The following is a 22194-nucleotide window of genomic DNA, read 5'->3' as shown; positions in this document are numbered from 1 at the left end:
ATGAGGGTAAACACTTGTTAGGAGGAGTATAGGGTGCTGTCTAGCCATATGTTCCATCCTGATCTGGAAACCTGAAGCAGTCTGGCTCAGTGGGAAGGATATCAGCTAGTCAGAAAAAAAATCTGACCCTAGTCCCAGCTCTGCTGGGAAGGGAAGTACTGGGGCCTAGTGCAAGTGTCAAAGATGCTTGTTACCTTATCTGTGTGCAGAAAGTCTGCTAAAAACCCAGTTCTAGTGCCATTTGACCAGCTAGCACTGGCCCTGGTCTTCTAAACTGGGTGCCGAAGGGATGTAATGGGTAGAAGATTTAATTCTAGAGAAGCTGTTTAGGAGGCCAAGGAAGACTCAGGCCAGCCTGTAGCAGAGACAAATTGGAATTAGGAAGATAGTTCTTTGGGAAACCAGGGCACCAAAGTCCCAGCCAAGAATAGACTGCAAAGATGTCCAATAACTGGGATCTCTGAGCAGGACAAAACTGCACTCTGCTTTTAGTCTTTCCCTGCCCTTAATGCCCTGTACAGAAATGGTACCCCTCCTGATACCTCATGCTGTCCATAGAAAATAACTTGACTATATGTGGCCTAACTGTATTGCTATTAGTGTCTTAGAAGAGAGAGGCAAGAGAAAGTGCCTGTGTTCTTTCTGGAGGCAATGAAAGGCCAAGCGTTTAGCATGTCTTCACCCTACCCCCAGTACCCAGAGACAGTTCCAAGCTCTTTGCTCACAGGGCTCCAGGCCAGGAGTTTGCCCTCCTCATGTGTGCTTCTGTGGGTGTGAGGTTGCTGTTGAGGATTAGAAGTTCCAGAAAGGGAGGTGGTACCATGAAGAAGAATCCATCATCATGACTCCTGTTGAATTAACTGTAACCTGATTACCTTCCTGGGCAGAGATGGATGGGAAGGCACATACCAACTGTCAGGCTACTTTTCAAGGAACTCAGAAAGGCATCTTTTCTCTTGGCATTGTCGTGTCAACAACCAAGTACCTCCCCCTGCGTATTCTGCTTGCCTTGCACTGTGCTAGGTGTGGAAGCTTCTTACTGACCATGCCACCAGTATGATTTTAGGGCCTAGAACCTTCTACTTAGAGCAGGGGTGGGGAACCTTCAGCCTTGAGGCCACATGTGGCCTTCTAGGTCCTTGGGTGTGGCCTTTTGACTGAATCCACACTTCACAGAACAAAAAGTTTGGATTCAGTCAAAGGGCCGCATCTGAGGACCTAAAAGGCCACATGTGGCCTCAAGGCCACAGGTTCCCTACTCCTGGTTTAGAGATTCTTTGTAAGGCTATTAGGGCTCATAGTCCCCCAAGGTAGGAAGGGAGGAAAGAGTTAAGTGCCAGGCACTGTGCTAAACATTTTACAAATATGTCATTTTACAAATAGTACAAACACTATGCCATTAAATTGTAAACTCCTTGAGAGCAGGGACTGTCTTTTGCCTCTTTGTATCCCCAGTGCTGAGCACATAGTTGGCACTTGATAAATGTTTCTTGAGAAATTCTCACTACAACCTTGTGAGGCAGGTGCTGTTATCATCCCCATTATATGGGTAAGGCAACGGAGACAGACAAGAGTTTGAGGGATTTGCCCAGGATCACCCAGCCAGTAAGTGTCCAAGGCCAGATTTTAATTTAGATCTTTCTGACTCTAGGCCCTGAGCCTTATTCACTGTACACCACCTGCCTCTAAGAGATAGATGTTAAGGAGGAAGAGATGGGGGATGGAGTGTCATGTGTGAGACATGGCAGGAAGGCTGGTTTGGCTGGACCTTGGCGTATGTGAAGAAGGGTAGTGTGGAATGAGGCTGGAAAGGTAGATTGGATCCAGGGTTTGAAGGGCTTTAAAAGGCCAGAGTTTGTATTTGACCCTAGACATAATACGGAAGCTTTATTAACCTAAAAATGTTTTAGAAATGTGAGTTTATCATGATGATAATAATAACTGGCATTTATATAACACTTTAAGATTTATGAAGCACTTTACAGATGTTACCCCATTTGATCCTTACCACCACACTGGAAGGTACACACTCTTATTATCCTCATTTTAAAGTTGAGGCAACTGAGACACATAGAGGTTAAGAGACTTGTCCAGGGTCACACAGCTAGTGTCTGAGGCAGGATTTGAACTTGGGTCTTCCTGAATCCAGGCCTAAAACTCTATTCATTGTGCCACCTGTTATTTATCATCATCATCAATATTTTCTCTGAAACATTCCTTCTCCAAACGTGGTGGCTGTGAATTGGTTTTCCCAGGACACTGTATCAGAGAAGCAACCAGACTATAGAGAGACCAGGGTTAGGTAAGGAACTGGCAATTACTGTGCCCAAGTTTTCAGCATGAGAATTGACTGGAATTAGGGTCCAACATACAAAATAGGTTAAAAAACACACTGGCTTCTCTTTTCTGGAAATGGAGACTTAGAACTAGATGGAATCTTAGATATAATCTAGTCCAATCCTCATTTTATTTATTTATTTGTTTATTTTTGAGGGCGGTAGGCAGGGCAATTGGGGTTAAGTGACTTGTCCAAGGGCACACAGCTAGTAATTGTGTCAAGTGTCTGAGGCTGGATTTGAACTCAGGTCCTCCTGACTCCGGGGCTAGTGCTCTACTCACTGTACCACCTGGCTGCCCCCAGTCCTCATTTTAAAGAGGAAGAAACTCAGGCCCACAGAAAAGAGTAATTTTCCTTTGCTCCCATAGTGAGGTAGTTACAGAGCCAGGATCAGAAGCCAAGTCTCCTGACACCCAGCTCAGTGTACTTTCCAGTGCTGCTTGCTGTCTAGACTATAATCTCACTAAATGCACTGGGGCAGTGGATTTTTACCAGTGACCTTGCTGTGTGATGGTGTGATCATATAAGGATCTTGGAAAAGGAGAAGAAAAAGATAGTTAAAGAGGGGAAAACAATTCCTTCCACTATAGTTTCCACCAGCAGTGACTGGGGAGAAATCCTCACCACAAATGGCTGAAAAAAGTTACGGTATATGAGTGTGGTGGTATACTATCGTACTGTAAGAATACATGGCATGTAAGAGGTGGAGCCAAGAGAGCAGAATAGAGGCAAGAATTCACCTCCACGCTCCTAACTTCCCCTCCAAACAGCTTTAACATAATACCTCAAATCAGTTTCTGGAATGGCAGAACCAACTGAAGGTCAGGGTGACAACATAGGGGGTCAGCAGGAAAGGTCTGTTACAGCGGGGTGGTCAGCCCTGGAGTGCAACACAGGCTGTGACCCAACAGTGCCAGCAGCAGGCCTTGGAGGTGAAAAAAAACAAGGGTAGCAATTATGATCTCAGATAAAGCAAAAAGCAAAATTAGACCTAATCGAAAGAGATAGGCAGGGAAACTACCCTTTGATCCAGCAATACCACTACTAGGTCTGTATCCCAAAGAGATTAAAGGAAAAGGAAAAGAACATATTTGTACAAGAATTTTTATAGTAGCAAAGAATTGGAAATTGAGGGGATGCCCATCGATTGAGGAATGGCTGAACACATTGTGGTGTATGATTGTGATGGAATGCTATTGTGCTATAAGAAATAATGAGCAGGATGCTTTCAGAAAGATGTATGTGAACTGATACAAAGTGAAGTGAACAGTACCAGCTGATCCTTGTACACAGTAACAATTGTAACAATGATCAACTGTGACTTAGCTATTCACAGTGATACAACGGTGGAAGACAGTTCCAAAGGACTTAGTGATGAAAAATTCAGTCCACCTCCAGAGAAATGAATGCAGATTGAAGCATACTTCTTTTTTTTTTAATTTGCTTTACTTTTCTTAGTTTTGGTCTGTGTTTTCTTTTGTAACATAGTTAATATGGAAATATATTTTGCGTGATTGTACATATATAATCTATATCAAATTGCTTGCCTTCTCAAGGATGGAGAAGGGGAGGGAGCATTGCATATTGAACTCAAATTTTTAAAAACATTAAAAAATTTTTAGATGTAATTGAGAAAAAAAAACAATGTATGGTATACTATTCTGCTGAGACTGCATATAATGGTTTTAGAAAATCATAGGGAGACTTCTGTGAATTAACGAAGAGTGAAATAAGTGAAATCAGGAGAACATTTCATACAATAACAAGAATATTGTAAAGACAGCTTTGAAAGACTAAAGAACTCTGATCAGCACACCAACCACAATTTCAGAAGATTTTTTATGAAACATGCTACCTACTTCATACAGAGAGGTGATAGACTCAGAGTACAGACTAAGGGGTGTGTGTGTCTGTGTGTGTGTCTGTGTATTTACGGGGAGAAGTGGGAGCAAGAGAATGGGGATCTTAGTGAAAATAAAATTCAATTTAAAATTTTTTTTAAAGAACATTACATACCACCGTATTAAGGATAGCATCACTAAAGGTAGTAGAAAATTGATGAATTATAATGAATAATCTCAGTTGCAGAGGACCTAGAAGAAAACACTTTCTATAAAGAGGTGGGAACTCTTGTATGTTGAATGCTGCATATGCTGTCAGCCAGTGCTTGTGTGGATTGACTTTGAGTGTTACTGGGATGGAACCAGTAGGGAAATGGATTAAGGAGAAATCACTATATTATATATACAAAAGGCAATAATAAAAGTTGAAAAAAAAACAGCCAAGAAAAAAAGAAAAACCTCACCCTGGATATTTGCCTCTAGTGAAAATGCCAATATCAAATGAGAAAGAGTGGGCTGAGAAAGCTTGTACAGCTTCTGCACCCAATGCAGGAACTGTTCTGGTAATGTTCTTTCAGCATTCAGCTGGTCTCCTGGCCTTCTCCCACAGCTCAAAGAGTTTCTTTGTCAGTTGAGGCCTGAATAGAGAGAAGTGAGCTTCATTCAGCAGAACGCCTCACAGGCTGGGAATCAGTCAGGGAAGGTCTTCCTTCCTCACCTAAAGGGTAAACAGGATTTTGACTGGGGAAAGAAACCTGGAGAGTGAGTGTTTTGGGGAGGAGGCTAGTGAGAAAGTAGAGTATGAAGCACTCTTGGAAAACTGTGGAAAATGTGTTTGAACTCTTCCTTAGACAGTAATTGGGTCACCCTGGGTGAGTCATTTAACCTCTCTTGGCCTCAGTTTCTTCCTCTGTAAAGTGGGGATAATAATAGAACTCAGGGTTGTTGTGAGAATCAAATGAAATGATGAATCATAAAATTTGAAAGTGTTACAGTATTCGTTTTCTCCTCTTCCCCCTTTCCTCATTACTGCCCCTGTACAACCTTCCCATGGCATGGATTCTGAGCTCTGCTACATCAGGGTGTTTTTTCCCCACCTCCTTGAACCCTTTCTTTCTCAATGTTTTTCCCTTGCTTACTTGACAACCACTCACCCCTCCAGTTTCTCTCCCTGCCCTCTATGACCCAGGCCTCCAAGGGGCCATGCAGAGAGAGGAAAAGAGACCCTGCTCCTGGGACTCTGTTGGGGACAGTCCAGGATGGCCCAGGTTAGCTCTTTCCATCCCCCAGAGGCCCCTAGAGATCCTCTGCTCCAAGCCTAGACGAGGTACCTTTGGCCTTCCTTGCCCCACTCCCACACTTCTATCTGTTCCCTGGCATCCCAAGCTGCCCGTTACTCTCCTAGGCCCTGATCCTTATCAGTGGTGTCAAGCTGGTCCACATCCAATTCCTTACTGAACCAGACCCATTGTGCTTTCAGATCTGGCCCATCTCAGAGCAGCTAGGTTTCTTTGCCTTCCCTCCCCCTGTGGAACTAGCCAGCTTGTCCTCAAATGTCCTAAAGTGGGCAGCACACCTTTGCTGGGCAATCAGGCTGAGACAGTTACCAGTCCTTGTTTGTGCTTCCTTTGGTCATTCTGTGGGTGTAGAGAATGTGAGTTACAAGGGTTCCAAGTAATAACCTAATACCAATGACCCATGGGGTCACAGACTGTTAGAGCAAGAAGAGGCCTCACGGGGCATCTCGTTCAACCGGTACCTGAGCAGGAGTCTCCTCTAAAACATTCCAAACAATTGGTTATCCAGTCTTTATTTGAAAACCTCTAGTGACTAGAGATTTGCTACTCTGCAAGGTAGTTTATCTTGCTTTTGGACGGCTCTACTCGGTAGAAAGTTTTTCTTTCGGTTGTGCCAAAATCCACCTTTCTGCAGTATCTGCCCATTGCTCCTTGTTCTGTCCTCTGGGCGTATACAGAACAAGTCTGCTTCCTGTTCCATGTGAGGCCCCTTCAAATACTAGAGGACAGCACTCATGACCCCCCACAAGCCTGGCCTTCTCTAGACTAAACATCCCTAATTCCTGCAACTGACACTCATATGACATAGTTTCCAGACCCTTTCTTTTTCCTGTTTGTCCTTCACATGCTCTCCAGCTTATCAATGGGGATAGGGCCTAGATTTGTATTTTCACTGACATAGGCAGCTCTCAGATTAGAAAACTCTCTCCACCAATATAGGTTGGCACCTTCTAACTCATATTCTTAGAAAATTGACTAAAGCACTAGGTTAAATAACTTGCCTAGGGTTATGGAGCTGGTATGTGTCAGAGGCAGGAATTGAACCCAGGTCTTCCTGGCTCTGAGGCCTGCCCTTTATCATGCCTCTAGCTAGTCAGTGCCCTTTCTAATATGGGGACAGGAATGAGCAGGACTGTGAATTCCCTCATTCTGGACTTAGACCTCTTAAAGTTCCCTATCACATCCTGAATCACACAAAATCCTCTATTTGGATGGAATTCAAAGCCCTTCGTGCCTTCTCCACCTCCCCCCCTCCCCACTTTTCCAGTCCTTTTACACCTTACAACGTCTACCTCAGTCCACCCACATACTCTTCAAGGCCAGTGGCCTCTCTGCTATTACTTGAACAAAACACTCCACCTCCCAGCTCCGGGCATTTTCTCGGGCTGTCCCCTGTGCCTGGAATGTGCTACTTCCTCATCTCCACTTTCTGCCTTCCTAGGCTTCCTTCAAGTCCCAGCTAAAATCCAGCCTTCCACAAGAAGCCTTTCCCAATCAACCTTAGTTCTGGGACCTTCCCTTTGTGGATTACTTCCTATTCATCCTGTATTTGTATTGTTAGTGCATGGTTGTTTTGTGTGTTGTCTCCTCCATTAGACTGTGAGCTCCCTGAGACCAGCCCATGAGGCATCCTGCTGAATGAAGCTCACTCCTCTCTGTTCAGGCCTCAGCTGACAAAGAAACCCTTTCAGCTGTGAGAGAAGGCCGGGAAACCAGATGCATTCTCTTTGCCTGTCTTTGTATCCTAGCACTCAGCACAATGCCTTGCACTTAGTAGGTGACTAATAAGTGTTTACTGACTGACCTTAAGCAGCCTAAGATGGCTGCTTAATATTTTTAATTAAACAGCATCTGCAAGGTAGGTAAGGCCATTCATATCCCCTTTCCATAGATGAGGAATCAAAGGTGAGTAGTATCCAAAACCTACGAAGGTTAGCCCTTAGCTCAGGCTAAGACTCTGCAGCAGGAGTTCCTAACCTTTAAGTGGGTGCATGAATTGGACCCCTCTGGTAGTCTGCTGAAATCTGTGGACTCTTTCTCAGAATCATGTTTTTAAATGCATAAAATACATCAAATTGCAAAGGAAGCAAATTGTTATGAAGTACAGTTAATACAGTATTTTTTTTAAAGAAGTTCATTAACTCTAGGTTAAGATTCCCTGCTATGGGAAACATCTGGGCCTTAGTTTCCTTCTCTGTAAAATGGGGAGAGGAGACTAGATGATAATTCATATGACCATGATGTTTTCTTTACAGCAAACCTGTGAGATCTAGAGTGGAGTCTGAGCAATGGTCTCCCTCTGAAATGGAGAGGGGGGTGCCCAGCATCCCTGGTGCTAGTGCTCTGGAAGGGTAGGGGTTGTTCTTCCTGAGGTCAGGTTATGAGAGATCTTGTTAAATATTTAATTTAACATTTTATTTTTTTCCCCAGTTACATGTAAAAACAATTTTTAACCCTTTGAGTTTAAAATTTTGAATTCTAAATTCTAACCCTCCCTTCTTCCCCTGCCTCCTTGAGAAGGCCAGCAGTTTGATGTAGATTATATATGTGCAGTCGTGCAAAACATTTATATTTGTCATGTTGTGAAAGAAAACTGACAAAAAAGCAAGAACAATAAAGTTTTAAAAAGTATGCTTTGATCTGCATTCATATTCATCAGTTCTTTCTCTGGAAATGGATAGCATTTTCCATCTGTTGTCTTGGATCATTATGTTGCTGAGAGTTAAGTCTATCATAGTTGATAGTCACACAACATTGCTGTTACTGTGTACAGTGTTCTCCTGGTTCTGCTTATTTCACTTTGCATCAGTTCGTGTAAGTCTGTCCAGGTTTTTCTGAGAGTATCCTGCTTGTCATTTCTTATAGCGCAATAGTATTCCATCACAATCATATACCACAACTTGATCAGCCATTTCCCAGTTGATGGGCATCCCATCCCCTATGAGAGATCTGGGAGACAGAATCACACGTGGCCACAGATCCCATACAGGCCATCATGGGACCTTGGCCCCAACACCCATGCGGTCATTCTTTGGTCAGATGATAAAAGGCACCGCCATCCTTTCTCAGAACTCTTCTCCTTACCCTTTCCTTGGTTCATGTGTACCCTGCTTGTAGGATATAAGCCTCTGTGAGGATAGCATGTCTCACCTGCCCCAGGCATCACTCATCTGCTCTTGGATTTGGGTCATCAGCAGGGGAAATGGATGTGCCCCAAGTCATCCATGTGCTGTGGCTTAGTCCCTTGGGTAAATAACTTCACTTGTTTTCTAAAGAAGTAGGAGGGGATGGGGTGTGGCCAGAGTTGATTAGTGGAGTGGTCAGCATGTGGCTGTGTAAGATTTGGTTTTATTAACATTGAGGTGAATTACCTGAGATGATCATCAAACTTGTACTGATTACTGGTCACGTTCAGACACTCCCTTTCTCTTCTGTGGGGTCCGATGGTTAAGGCCCTCCCAGCCAGGGTGCCGACCTCCTCTTTTGTGCTGTGAGAAGAGAATCCGGGGATGCTCTTGGCTTGTTGTGCCTGGGTCATGGGGCTGGGGAGAGCTTGCTGGACCTGAGAGTCACAGAAGCCCCCTGCTGAGTCCTTTCCTCTTTAATTTGCCTCTTTGTTCTTCTCTTGACAGGGCAATAGGTACCGAGGCTCCATCACAGATTATGCTGACTTTGATTCCAACCGGGATGCTGAGGCCCTGTACACAGCCATGAAGGGCTTTGGTCAGTGTTGGGCCAAAGGGAGGGGAGGTTGTTGTGGCATAGAGGATTGAAGGGGAAACCTCAGACCTGGGCTTAGGTCAAAGTCACCTTGGAGCGTAGGAGGAGGTTTCATCTGATGTAGTGGAAGTAGACCCAAGATTCTGGATACCTGGAGTCCCATCTTGTTTCTGCCACTCACTTGCTGTGTGACCGTGGACAAGTCACTTCTCTTTGGGCTTTACTCTATCCTGTAAAACGAGAAGGGGTTAAACCAGAGGCTCTCTAAGCTTTTGTCTAGTTCTGTTGTTCTATGATATGATGATCTGTGTCTATGTGTGTGTGTGTCTTTCTGTGGCAGACTTTGAATATCTGTTTAGTCTGCCTTCTCTGCTCTTAGTCAAGGTTTGGGATCTTGAAGGGAAGTGGGGATGATCTTTAGGGGGTATTTGGAGGAAGGAATGTGTGGAGGGTCAGGGCCAAAGTGACAGGCTGTCACCCCTATAGGCAGTGACAAAGAAGCCATCTTGGAGTTGATCACCTCTCGGAGCAATAAGCAGAGACAAGAAATCTGTCAGAGCTACAAATCCCTCTATGGCAAGGTACCCCACCCCACCAGGGAGCTGGGGGTGGGGATGAAGGGGCTGTGAGATCCTCTGCTGCCTCCATCCCCAAACCACTTCCCCTTGAAAAAGCCACCTTAACCTCCCCCAGGGAGCCTGTCCTTTCCCTCCCCAGCCCCACCCCACCCCACCCCCAAATCTGGCTTGTCTGTTTGTCTCCCTGCTCTGCTCACAGGACCTCATTGATGACCTGAAGTACGAGCTGACAGGAAAGTTTGAGCGGCTGATTGTGGGCCTGATGAGGCCTCTCGCCTACTTTGATGCCAAGGAAATTAAAGATGCCATCTCGGTAAGAAGTTGTGGCTGGGGGTAGGGTGACTATGCGATTAGTGAATGGACATTTGCCAAGCGCTCCCCTCAGGGTACTGAGTCCTGGTCCTTGAGGGCTCATAGGATAGCTTGAGAAAATAAGATGTTGAAATCTAGAGAAAAAAGACATTTGAAGAAGGATATGCAAAATAGCAAGAGAGTGGTGTAAACTTCAGGAAAGGGAGATCACCAAACAAGATGATTATAAAGGAATGATACATGAAGGAAGGAAGTAGAGGCCTTTGGAGGGGAAAGGTGGGAAAGCCGATGTGCATTCTGGGCAGAGGAAGCAGCAGAAGAAAAGGTCCAAGGGCAAGGATGCCTGAGTGTCTCTGAGCCTCAGTTTTCTCATCTGTCAAGTGGAAAGCAGTGTAGAAAAGTAGATAGAATGTTGGAGTTAGGAGACCTGTATTCTACTCTCTTCTTTCTACTAATTAGCTGTTTGTCTTTGAACAATTTACATCTCTTCTCTGGACCTCAGCTTCCCCATCTGTAGGTTAAGGGGCTTGTATTAGCTGATCTGTAAAGTCCTTTCTCCTATCTCCATCATTAACATGATGGTGAGGAGACCAATCTAGTTGAAGCAGTATAGTGGGAGATAACTGTTATCAAATTCTGCTTAAAAAAAAGTCATTTAGCAAGCATTTATTAAGTACCAACTATATGCCTTTAGCACAAGCATTGTGCCAAGCTCTAAGGTGAAGACAGAGCCAGCCTTTAAGGTGCTTGTAATCTAATGGGGGAAATAATATGTAAACAACTTCATATAAACAAGATTATAAAGAATAAGTTGGCAATAACCTCAGAGAGGAACTGGGAGAGACTTCTTGTAGAAGGTAGGATGTTAGTTGAGACTTTAAAGAAGCCAGGGAAACTAGGAGGAGGAGATGAGGAGAAAGAGAATTCCAGGCATGGGGTTGGAAAATTCATGAAATCAGAAGGTGGAATGTTTTGTGAGAGAATCACCATCACCAGATTGAAGAATAATGTGATGGGAGGTGAGAGAAGACTGGAAATGCCAGAAGGGCCAGGTTATGAAAGCCTTTAAAAGCCAAACAGAGGGTTCTGCATTTGATCCTAGAAGTAATTGGGACCCACTGGAGTTTATTGAATGGAAAGAGGGGTTGAAGTGACATGAGATCCCTAAGTCTTGAGGTAGGGAGAGCCAGGGAAGTCTGTGGCCAGAGTGTGGCCCTTTCCCACCACTGAACTGGGACTGGCTCTGGCTAATCTCTAAGGTTCCCTCAGGTTGAAAGATGGCGCACCCTGGTGACAGTCCCCTCCACAACTCCCAACCTCTGCCTCTCACTGGGTTTGTCCTTTCATCTAGGGCATTGGGACAGATGAGAAGTGCCTGATTGAGATCCTGGCCTCCCGAACCAACCAGCAGATCCACCAGCTAGCAGAAGCCTACAAGGATGGTGAGAAGGGCTGTTGGAATTCAGCAAGAATTTTTTGAGGACCTATTCTAGGGGGCATTGGCCATGAGTCCATGCACCCATAGTACAAGCTCACCTGTGCATGCAGACATTCCATATATTTCCCTTCCTTCCTGCTCTTCAGGGGTCCCCCATCTCTCTCCTCCCTCTGCCTGTCTCTCTCATTGCCTGTAACAGCCAACTGAAGCACATTTATTACATAGGAGACAGGGACTGGACCTGTGATTTCACTGTCTTAGGGAACCTCTGGAAAATCCCTCTTCTGGTACAGGTCAGCACCTTTCCTTCCTTATAAGAGTTTCCCAGAGCCCTGAAAGGCTTAGGGACCTGTCCAGGTCACACAGCCAGCATGACTTGAACTCAAGGCTCTCTATCCATTAGACAACACTATCACTTATACTTATTGACTGTTATATTAAGTATCTCTGGAAAAAGTCCTTTTTTGATGTATCAAGAGGTGGCACACAGATGACCTTTAGCTTCTAAAGCCAATGGCAGCAGAGGCCAAGTACTAACAAGTCAGACACACCTGTAAAGGCTTAGAATCTGGTGACCGACTGTGTGTTTGAAGACATCCTGGTTCAGGCCCTCATCACCTCCTGGCTGGACTGTTGCTATAGCCTCTTAAGTGGTCCCCTGGCCTCAAGTCCCTCCCTTCTTCAATCTATCCTTTATGTAGCTGATTTTCCTAAAATGCAGGTCTGACCCCATCACTTGCCCCAGCCAATAAACTCCACTGTTTCCCTATTGTTAGGATCAAGTGTAAACTCCTCTGTTCGGCCTTTAAAGCCCCTTTATGACCTGGCCCCAACTGGCCTTTCTAGCCTTCACTTAACTCTGTGGTCCAGCCAAATTAGTCTTCTTGGGGTCATGTGACACTCCATCTCTTGTCTCCATGCTTTTGTACTGGCTCCCCCCACCCCCTCCACCTGGAATGTTCTGTCTCCTCACCTTTGCCTCTTCGGATCCCTTCCTTCCTTCCAAACTCACCTAGAATGCCACCTTCTGTGACCTCCTCCCAAGTTACCTTATATACATACATATATATATTATATATCTATATATACATATATATATATAATATTTTATGTTTATATGCACACACGTGTATATACATACAAGTACGTACACATATGTGTATATATGTATGTGTATATATGCATACATATATATATACACACACATATATATATTTCATATATACTTGTCCACATGCAAATTGTAAAGAATGTGGACCCCTGAGAAGCAGAGATTGGTTCACTTTTGTCTTCATATCCCTGGTGCCTAGCGCAGTTCTGCACATCATAGACTGGTTGATCTATCGATCAGGCTAGCTAAATGGGAAGAAGGGGAAGGGGGGATGTGTGTGGGTGTGGGTATGGGTGACTTTTTTCATGGGACTGAGAGGGAGCATAGCAATGAGGCCATCATCCAAGGCATGGTTAGATCTGCTAGTGCATTGGAAGGTGAATCAGATTTCAATAATCCAAGAAATTACGTATTCTCAAATATGTAATATGCTAATATTGTATTATTGTATGTAATATGCTAAATATTATATGTAATATAGTAATACATATGTAATATGCTAAAATAGAAATATTAGAACTTAATATTATCTATTCTTCTTCTTAAAAGATAAGAATTACTGTTTCCTTCTCTGAAAAAAATTTATGTCATATTAAGGTTTTATATGTGTGTGTGTAAAATACCTTAATATGATATAAAATTTTTAATGTGTATATGTCTCTGTGTGTATATATACACATATATGTATATAGACAAATATGCCATAGATTGATTTAATTGCCTTGTAGGATAAATTGATTTATTGGTCCTCAATAGAAAATATAATTATAAACATACAGTCTCTTCCCTCAGATCTTACACTTAAGTAAGACACATGCACATTAAATGGTAGATGATTGAGCTGAACAGTGGCAGTGTAGTACGGTAGCAGGGGTGCTGGATCTGGAGTCCAAAGACATGTTCAGTCTTGGCCCTGCTGTTGCCTATCCAGTGATCTTGGGCAAGTTACTTCTCTTTTCTGAGCTCCGGCACCTGCTCTGTAAAAATAGATATAATATTACTCATACCCCTCCCTCAAAGGGCTTTTGTGAAGGAAGTTATTTTCCTGCGTAAATATGAGCTGTTGCTATGGCCACAGAGGAAGAGCCATAGCGGTTCATTCAGAAGGGGGAGAATGGTGTGGACTTCATATGTGGGGGGGGGGGGGATGGGAAACTTGAATCAGGTGTTGATGCAGTATGGGTGGGGTTTGGTTGGATCCAAGAAAGGGACTGGTGGGGGAACAATGTGAGTGAAGGTCCAGAGGTTGGAATGAGCTGAGGCCATTCTGGGGGTTGCTAAGAAGACAGGTGGGGCAGAGGGTAGACCTTGAGGAAGTGGTGGATGGTAAAGTGCGCTCAGAGGCACCTGCTTGCTGTTTGGGGAGAAGCGGGTCCCAACTGGGCCTTTTCTTAGGGAATTTCCTGGAGGCTGGAAAAGCTAAAGCTATTGCTCCTTCCTTCCAGCATACGAACGGAATCTGGAGGAAGATGTTATTGCTGACACCTCTGGCCACTTCAAGAAGATGCTTGTGGTCTTGCTCCAGGTAACGGCAGGCTGGTGATGGGTGTTCCTCCCTGGACTTATCCCCTGTCACCACATTGGGGAGACACCAGTTCCTTGGATTGGGGCTTTCTTCTTTTTCCTCTGTCACCCCTCAGGGCGTAGTAAATAGAGCACTGGACCTGGAATTAGGAAGACCCAAGTTCAAATCCTGACTTAGAGATATTCGGGGCAAGGCATTTAACTTCTGTGTGCCCCACGTTCATTCATCTGTAAAGTGAGGATAATAGTGGCACCTCTCTGCCAGGGTTGTGAGGATCACATCAGGTGGGATGTATAAAGTGCTTCGCAAACTTTAAAGCAATCTATGAATGCTGGTGCCACTGCCCATGCCATGCCCGCACTTCTCCGCTCTGCTTTTTAGACTGGTTTATTGGGAAGCAGAATCTTTTTTCGTTCCTTCCTGTCTTTCCCTCTTGCTTCCTGTTCTTTGCAGATGTGGGCACGTGCATTTTGTCATACGCCCATTTCCTGTTGCATGTTCTTTGGCATGGTGCCAGCAGGGCCTCTCACTGGAGTACATGCACGCATGAACACACTCACATACATACACACATTCACCCACATTTACCCACATTAACATGCACACATTCGCCAAAACATTTGCACACACTCATACACATTTGCACACACATACACACATTCACGCTTACACACCCACACACATTCACATACACATGTATAAACACACTCATGCATACACATTCACAAACACACTTGTACATATTCGGACAATCAAATACATTCACACACATACACACAAGCACACACTCATACACACAGTCATACACTCGCATACATTCACGCACATTCACAAAGCACACACATTCGCACACGCACACTCCTATGCAATTCACACACACACATTCACAAAGACATTCACACACACAGCTCACTATGAGTGCAAGGCCTTGCTTGTGCTCTCCTTCCCTCTTCTGGCTCCTGGGGCAGCCCCAGCCCTCCTCGTTCTCCCCACAGGGAGAAAGAGAGGTCGCAAGTTCAGTTTTCCTGCCTTTTCTTCTCATTCATTCATTCATTCACTCTCAGCAGTTCTTGAGGACATCAGAGCTTCAACTAGATCTCTTTGATCAGAGCTCCTGGTGCTTCTGCTCTGTCTTGAGTTGTTTCCTGGTGATATGGGAAGATAAGTGTTCGAAAGACTAAGATAGCAAAGCCAGTGCTTCCACCTGTGTATTGTTTTCCCTTGGCCTCATTCTGAGCCCTCGACAAACAGGCATTTCTTGACATAGGGATAGACCTTCCTCATGCCCACTCTAAGAAAAGCTAATCCAGAACAGACAGATTTGGGGCACTAACATAGTGGAAGGATTATAGTGCAAAGAATACTAGTTCTGACATTTATTAGCTCACGTGGTGTTGGGCAAATCCCTTGAGTTCCAATTTCCTCATCTGTAAAATGGAGACAAAACCCTACATACACTTATGAGGAAAAGACTGCAAAAAAAGCACAGTGGAATGTGGGCTCTTAGTAGGAACAACAGAGACAGCCACATGAATCCTTGATCCCTTCTGAGAAACCACGTATGGCCTTAGCCACTAGTGAGGGTGTGCTGAAATACCTACTTTGGAGTTAAGATCTTTGTTAAAATGTAGCTCTTCCTCCAAGGGAGAGGTAAGCCCATTAGCACCCGGGATTGTATTTGATGACGATGGGACAGGGAACAGATCTAGAGCCCGGGATGATGCCTGCAGAAGATCCCCTCATGGCTGCTGACACCCTGAGTGGTATGAGGGCAGTAGCCCACAAGAGAGGACTATGTTTCCCTTTGATTGCCCTGGTTCCAAAAGTGAGGACTGGAAGTTAGGATCATTTCACTCAGGGACTAAACTCTCGGAGTAGGAATAGTAAAGGAAGGCAGCAAGCTAAGTGCTGCCTGGAAGGAGCATGGTTACTACTTCCACTATCCAAGCCACTTTCCCAGCCTTCCTTGTGGTTGGCGTGCCCTGACTTCCCTCTTGGCTCTGGGATGTGAGCAGGCTCCTGAAGAAGGTGTCTCTTGTGTCTCCCTGCCCCAGGGGACCCGGGAGGAAGATGACGTGGTGAGCGAGGACCTGGTTGCCCAAGACGTCAAGGTAAAGGAAAGCCTGTAGTAGAGTTGGATCAAGGGCCATTCCTTGGCGTATACTGTGAACCGTCCTTCTGCAGGGAAGGGAATTGTCCCCCATCAGTGAGGCTCTCTGTACCTCCTATTTGAGTTCCACCCACTCAGCTGGTATCCCAGAGACTTTCCTTGCTGGCTGTGCAGGGGCTAACTGTTCACTGAAACAGCTAGAGTGGATGGAGCAGTAGATGCAGTCTGGAGTTGGCTGGGTCTGGAGTTAGGAAGACCTGAGTTCAAATTTAACCTCAGACACTTACTAGCTATGTGTCCCTGGGCAAGTCACTTAACTTCCATTTGCCTCAGTTTCCCCAACTGTTAAATGGGGATAATAATAGTACCTGTCTTATAGGATTGTTGTATCAATGAGACCATATTTGTAAAAAGTGCTTGGCACATAGGTGCTATGTAAATGTTCATTCCCTTCTTTCACTTTCCCTAATGGGGAGAAAGAAAAAAAGTCGTGGTTTCTGAAAATTCCTACCCCCTAGAATGTTCTCCAGCTAATCTCCAGCTGGGCTTTTCCAACTGGTCGAGATGAGCTCTGTTCCCCTTTTGTTCTGGAAGCTTATACTGTTGGGGGACCCCTAGGCCTAAGAACCTCAGCAATCAGGAAATCCAGAGTGCAGGGTGGAGCTGGGAGGGGCCCATGAGATACTTCATGTGTCTCAGCCACTCTCAAATAGGAGACTGGCCTCTAGTGTGGTTTGGAGAGGCCAGGGCCAGCTTTATTTGGAGAATGGTCAGGGCAGAGAATCAGTCGTTCATTTTTGAGGACCTTGAAGCCCTTAGCTGACCTGGTCATTTGTGGAGGGGTGGAGGGAGGTAAGCGGGAGTGGTTAATATGATTACTTGACTTGCTGACAGGGAAACAGCACTAGTGATTTGGCTTGGGACTTCCCCAGCCACACAGTCCCCTTCCCTGGCCTTTCTCTGAGGTTGTGTGATAGGCCATATCCCACCCAGGAGGGGTCGGCAAAGCATTTCCTGGCACGATGAAGTTTTCCCTGCTCCTACAGGACCTGTATGAAGCTGGGGAACTGAAATGGGGAACTGATGAGGCCCAGTTCATCTACATCTTGGGAAACCGAAGTAAACAGCATCTGAGGCTGGGTGAGCCCAGGGTCCCAGGACCCTTTTAGCCAGCAGCCCAGTGCAAGCACCACAGTTGCCCCAAGGAATATACATCTTTGTTCTTTTATCTCTCACCAATCCTTTGGGCTAAGTCTCCTTTTTGGTTACTACTTTGGTTTTTTTTTTATTTTGTTGGTTTTTTTTTAATAGATGGGGTATGTGTGTAGATAATTATATTCCCCACCAAAGTACTAGTCTCACTTCTTATTGAGCAGCAGTATGGCCCTCTCACGCCCTCTCCAGAACACTAGCCCTGACTTTCCTCTCTCTATTGTATGTCAGCCTCACCATATGTCCCTGCCTAACAGCCTTGTCTCCTATATTCAGTGTTTGATGAATATCTGAAGACCACAGGGATCCCTATTGAGGCCAGCATCCGAGGAGAGCTGTCTGGGGACTTTGAGAAGCTAATGTTGGCTGTCGGTAGGTCCTGACATCCCATCCTTTCTCCTCTTCCTATCATCTCCCATGGGGCTGTTTTAATGGTGGCACATGGTTCTCTCAGTTAGGGTGATAAGGGTTCAGGTCCTTGAGTTTCTGGGTCAGTGGCTTTCAAAAAATAAGCCTTCTAAGACATTGCTGTTGGCCTTGTTCCCATTTCTCCCAATAGCTCCCCTTCTTTCTACCTATCCATGCTTTCTCTTCCTAATGTCTTTGAGACTAAGTTCAGAGAATCCTCATGTCCACAGCCTAGACTCAGAGAACCCTCGTTTGCACAGCCTAGATTCAGGGACCCCTCATGGAGAATCCTCCTATCCACAGGCTAGATTTAGGGAACCCTCGTGTCCACAGCCTTGATTCAGAAAACCCTAGTATCTATAGCAAATAGTCTTCCTCCTGAAAACCAAAAGAGACCAGGAAGGAAGCACATAGCTCATTACATTTCTATTTGGGTTTGCTGTCTGATTTTCATTAGACCTGTCCTTTTGCTTTTTAGGTTCTATACATGGTTTTGGAGAGAGAGGACAGTGCTTGTTTTCTTGGTTGGGGAAGGGTTTCCTGAGATAAAGAGGATGTTTGGGATTTGCATCCCTGGGTTCTGGGGCAGTTAGGTAGGGCAGTGGATAGTGCACTGGCCCTGGAGTCAGGAAGATTCATCTTCCTAAGTTCAAATCCAGCCTCAGACATTTACTAGATGTGTGACCCTAGGCAAGTCATTTAACCCTATTTGTCTCAGTTTCTTCATCTGTGTGATGAGCTGAAGGAGGAAATGGCAAACCACTCCAGTATCTTTGCCAAGAAAATCCCAAATGGGGTCATGAAGAGTAGGACACGATTGAAAAAATGACTGAATGACAACAAAATTCTTGAAAAGGGGTGACTGAGGGAAAGCTGTGGGTTGCTGGTATGATCAAAAGCCCCAGACTAGGAGTCCGAAGACCTGACAGCTACACTGTCGATTTACTGAATGACCCTGAGTAAGTCACTTCATGAAGAGATTGGTTCAGGGTCCCTTCTGATTCCATCATGCTATGATTTCTAAGTTCAGGTCTTATGGGCCCCAGGTTCAGTGACTGTGTTTCAGCCCTACTCAATCCCTTTTCCCTTCTCCTAGTAAAGTGTATCCGGAGCACTGCAGAGTATTTCGCAGAAAGGCTCTTTAAAGCCATGAAGGTGAGTGATGGACCTGGGGTGGGATTGAAGAGCAGAGGGCAGGATCCCATTGCTTGGACTGGCAGTTTCCAGCCCAGTACTTTGTACAGAAAAGACGAATTGAATCAGATCATGCTGTACCTCGCCTCCGGGACTATGTGGGACATCTTCTCTCGGTAGACCCTGGCCAGATGGAGGGTCACCAAGTCCTGTTTTGACAATTCCCTCTTCTGTAGGGGCTGCCCCAGGAAGGAATCATCTTAGTTGTCTTCCTTCCCCACCCCGACCTGTGTCTCTTCCAGGGCCTGGGAACTCGGGACAACACCTTGATCCGCATCATGGTCTCCCGAAGTGAGCTGGATATGCTTGACATTAGGGAGGTGTTCCGGACCAAATATGAGAAGTCCCTTTACAGCATGATTAAGGTGAGCACAGGCTTGGAATGGAGGGGAGGGAAGGACTGATGGCTTATTCCAAGGCCGAGGAGGTTGAATCAAGAGGCCCAGCCACAAGGAATCCCATGACAGACCCGTAAGTCCCTTAGAGTTCTGAGAATCCTGGTCAGGTCAGAGGACTTAAAGATAGGGACAGACATAAAGAAGGTAGCATTTTAGTGACATGAAAGGTCCTATTTGGTTGCTAAAGAAGCTTGCGCCCCTCAGCTAGATCATCCCATCCTCTACCAAGGATTCATTGATCACAGAACCTTAGGGTTAGAAGTCAGCCAACAAGAGTTTCTTTAAGCACCTACTATGTGCTAGGCACTGGGCTAAGCACCGAGGATACAAAGAAAGGCAAAAAACAGTCTTTGCCCTCAAGGAACTTGTAGTCTGATGAGGGAGACAATATGCAATTACGTGCAAACGAGGTATACACAGGCTAATTTGGATGTCATCCACAGAGAGAAGGCAGTAGCATTAAGAACAAACTTTACAGACCAGTTAGTCTAAGCCTTAGCGTACAGAGGAGGAAATCAACCCCCCAGAAAGAGGAAGTACTGTATGACCTTGGGCTTGTCTGGCGTTGATTGCCTAGGAGAACTGTGGCTGAGAAGTGCAGGGCTGGGGATGGGGGCTGGAGGTCAAAATTAGGGTGAAAGCAGGAATATTGGAAAGTGATTTATGAAGAGACTGGAGTGGCTCTACTGGTTTACGTGGTCCTGTTGCTCCCCCTTCGTACCCTCCACTGGAAGAGAAGCTCAGTACCCAACGATGACAAGGGTATTCATTCCATTTCGCCTGCTTCTTTGGGTGTTTTGAGGGCCTCTCCACACCCGCTGAGGAGGGAGCCTAGACACCCGTTGCTTTGAAAGGTGATGCTGGCTGGGGGAGCTGAAGGCTAATCTTCCCCGCTCTTTCTCTCTTCCTAGAATGACACATCTGGAGAGTACAAAAAAGCCCTGCTGAAGTTGTGTGGTGGGGATGATGAGTAAGTCACCACCTGTACCCTTCTTCTGGAGGGAAGCGAATGGCCCACCCCTGGTAGGAGGAGGGTCAGGAGAAGAGGTCACAGCAGGTCGTGAAAGTGGGGAGGGAAGAGCCATCCTGTCCCTCTTTTCTTTTACCTCATACCCCACTTGGAGAGAGTGAGTAATTCACAGCAAGGAGGTTCAAGGTCCAGTGTGGCACTGGCGGTAGGTGGGGCAGAGAGGGAGGGAGGAGGGGAGTAAGGATATTTTAGTGGCCTGAGGTGAATTCTCTCTCTCCATAAAGTGTGATTTTTCCGTGTATGTTTGTATGTGGGTGTACCGTTTTCCTAACTGTTCCTGAGGCTAGGACTCTTAACAACTCAAGCTTTTGGCCAGGGCTGAGCTGAGCCTTCTTTCTCTTTGGTCTCTGTAGCCCATATTTTTGGATGATCTTTGTACCTGGAGACCCCAACACTGGGGGGACAAATCCAGAATGTGTCCCGGAGTTCAGTAGGCCAGTGAGAGAAGAGTCCTAAGGGCAAGGAAGAAGCCTCCAGTGTATATGGGAGGGCCAAGCCAGCTATTTGGAGAAAGGCCAAGAATCAAGCATTCTTATCTCTGTATGGCTGCGTATACAGTTCAATTAAACAGATACCTAAGTGCTTACTGTGTGTGTAGGAGAGAGAGGGAAGGAAGATCTTGTGGTATAGTAAACAGTGCTGGGCTGGGAGTCCGGAAGACCTGAATTCAAATCCTAGCTCTAATACTTGCTAGCCTTGTGACTTTGAAGATGTCACTTGCCCTCCATGGGCCTTAGTCAACTCCCTAGAATTTACTTATCTGTGACTATATTGTCCTCTTTTGTGGAGGGAATTCCTACACGTAATTCTCAGCTGACTGAATGATAGGTAGTCAAATTATGTGTAGGTCATATGATGTGAGACACACACACACACACACACACACACACACACAGAGTATGGGTGCCAATGTGTGTGATTAGATTTGTGTGACTGTATATCTGTATATATGGATACCATGCTGAGTATGACTGTGGTGACCCCAGCTATGTGTCTGTGGATGTAAGAATGGAAGACCTTGAACCCTCCAGTTCTCTAAAATTCATCCCTGGAGTATGTACTGGGGTTGATGTCAGCTTAGTTAGCAGACCTTCCCTGTGTGCATGTTGTATTCAGAGTCCTGTACTAACTCCTGAGGTAGATATTAAGACAAGTGAGGTCCCTAACCTCAGAGCCAAGGAATCACCTGCCATGCTGGATCTATGTGGGCTTGCCATGGGCTGAGGAATCAGGCCTTCACCCAGCAAAGCAGGAGGGACTTTCCCAGTGAGGATGTCCTCAAACAAGGTTATCTAAACACCCTGGCTACAGCTGGGAAAAACCTCCAGTGGTAGGCTATCAGGAGCAGGGTGCTGTGGGGATGGGAGGGCACCTTCCTTCTCTCACAGGGTTGGAAACATCCAACTGCCTCCTTCCCCAGGGTGAGTAAAGATGAACTCTTTATGGAATGAAACAGTACCTAGGCAGCTAACTGTGTATGTTGACCTCCCTTTATGCAACCATTCAATTCCTAAGCTGACAGTTTTAAAATTGTTCTATTTTAAACTCAATGGAGGATTATTGTCTAAAGTGTCCCCTCAGTGAATTCTTTTTTAAAAGATAAACCTAAATTTCTCTCTGGGTTTAATCTGAATTTTTCCATATTGGGTTTGCATAAAATGAGGTTCCTCTAAATCTTTTG

General features: G+C 45.4%; 1 protein-coding gene across 4 annotated transcripts in view; it reads left to right on the top strand.

Moving 5' to 3' along the window:
- ANXA6 (annexin A6) overlaps positions 1 to 22194 on the top strand; it is a 60384-nt gene that overhangs the window by 15920 nt on the left and 22270 nt on the right. For all 4 annotated transcript variants that reach the window (XM_036749144.1, XM_036749147.1, XM_036749148.1 and 1 more), the window contains exons 3-13: positions 9110 to 9200; positions 9684 to 9778; positions 9975 to 10088; positions 11439 to 11529; positions 14082 to 14161; positions 16216 to 16272; positions 17318 to 17411; positions 17760 to 17855; positions 18988 to 19046; positions 19328 to 19450; positions 20395 to 20453. In XM_036749144.1, coding sequence (XP_036605039.1) covers positions 9110 to 9200; positions 9684 to 9778; positions 9975 to 10088; positions 11439 to 11529; positions 14082 to 14161; positions 16216 to 16272; positions 17318 to 17411; positions 17760 to 17855; positions 18988 to 19046; positions 19328 to 19450; positions 20395 to 20453 — 959 coding nt within the window. The remainder of the gene's footprint in view (positions 1 to 9109; positions 9201 to 9683; positions 9779 to 9974; positions 10089 to 11438; positions 11530 to 14081; positions 14162 to 16215; positions 16273 to 17317; positions 17412 to 17759; positions 17856 to 18987; positions 19047 to 19327; positions 19451 to 20394; positions 20454 to 22194) is intronic.

This window comes from Trichosurus vulpecula, chromosome 3 (genome assembly GCF_011100635.1).
Source record: "Trichosurus vulpecula isolate mTriVul1 chromosome 3, mTriVul1.pri, whole genome shotgun sequence".
In the NCBI taxonomy this organism is placed as follows: domain Eukaryota; kingdom Metazoa; phylum Chordata; class Mammalia; order Diprotodontia; family Phalangeridae; genus Trichosurus; species Trichosurus vulpecula.
Note: the sequence above shows the minus strand (reverse complement) of the source record. Positions and strands in the feature narration are given on the sequence as shown.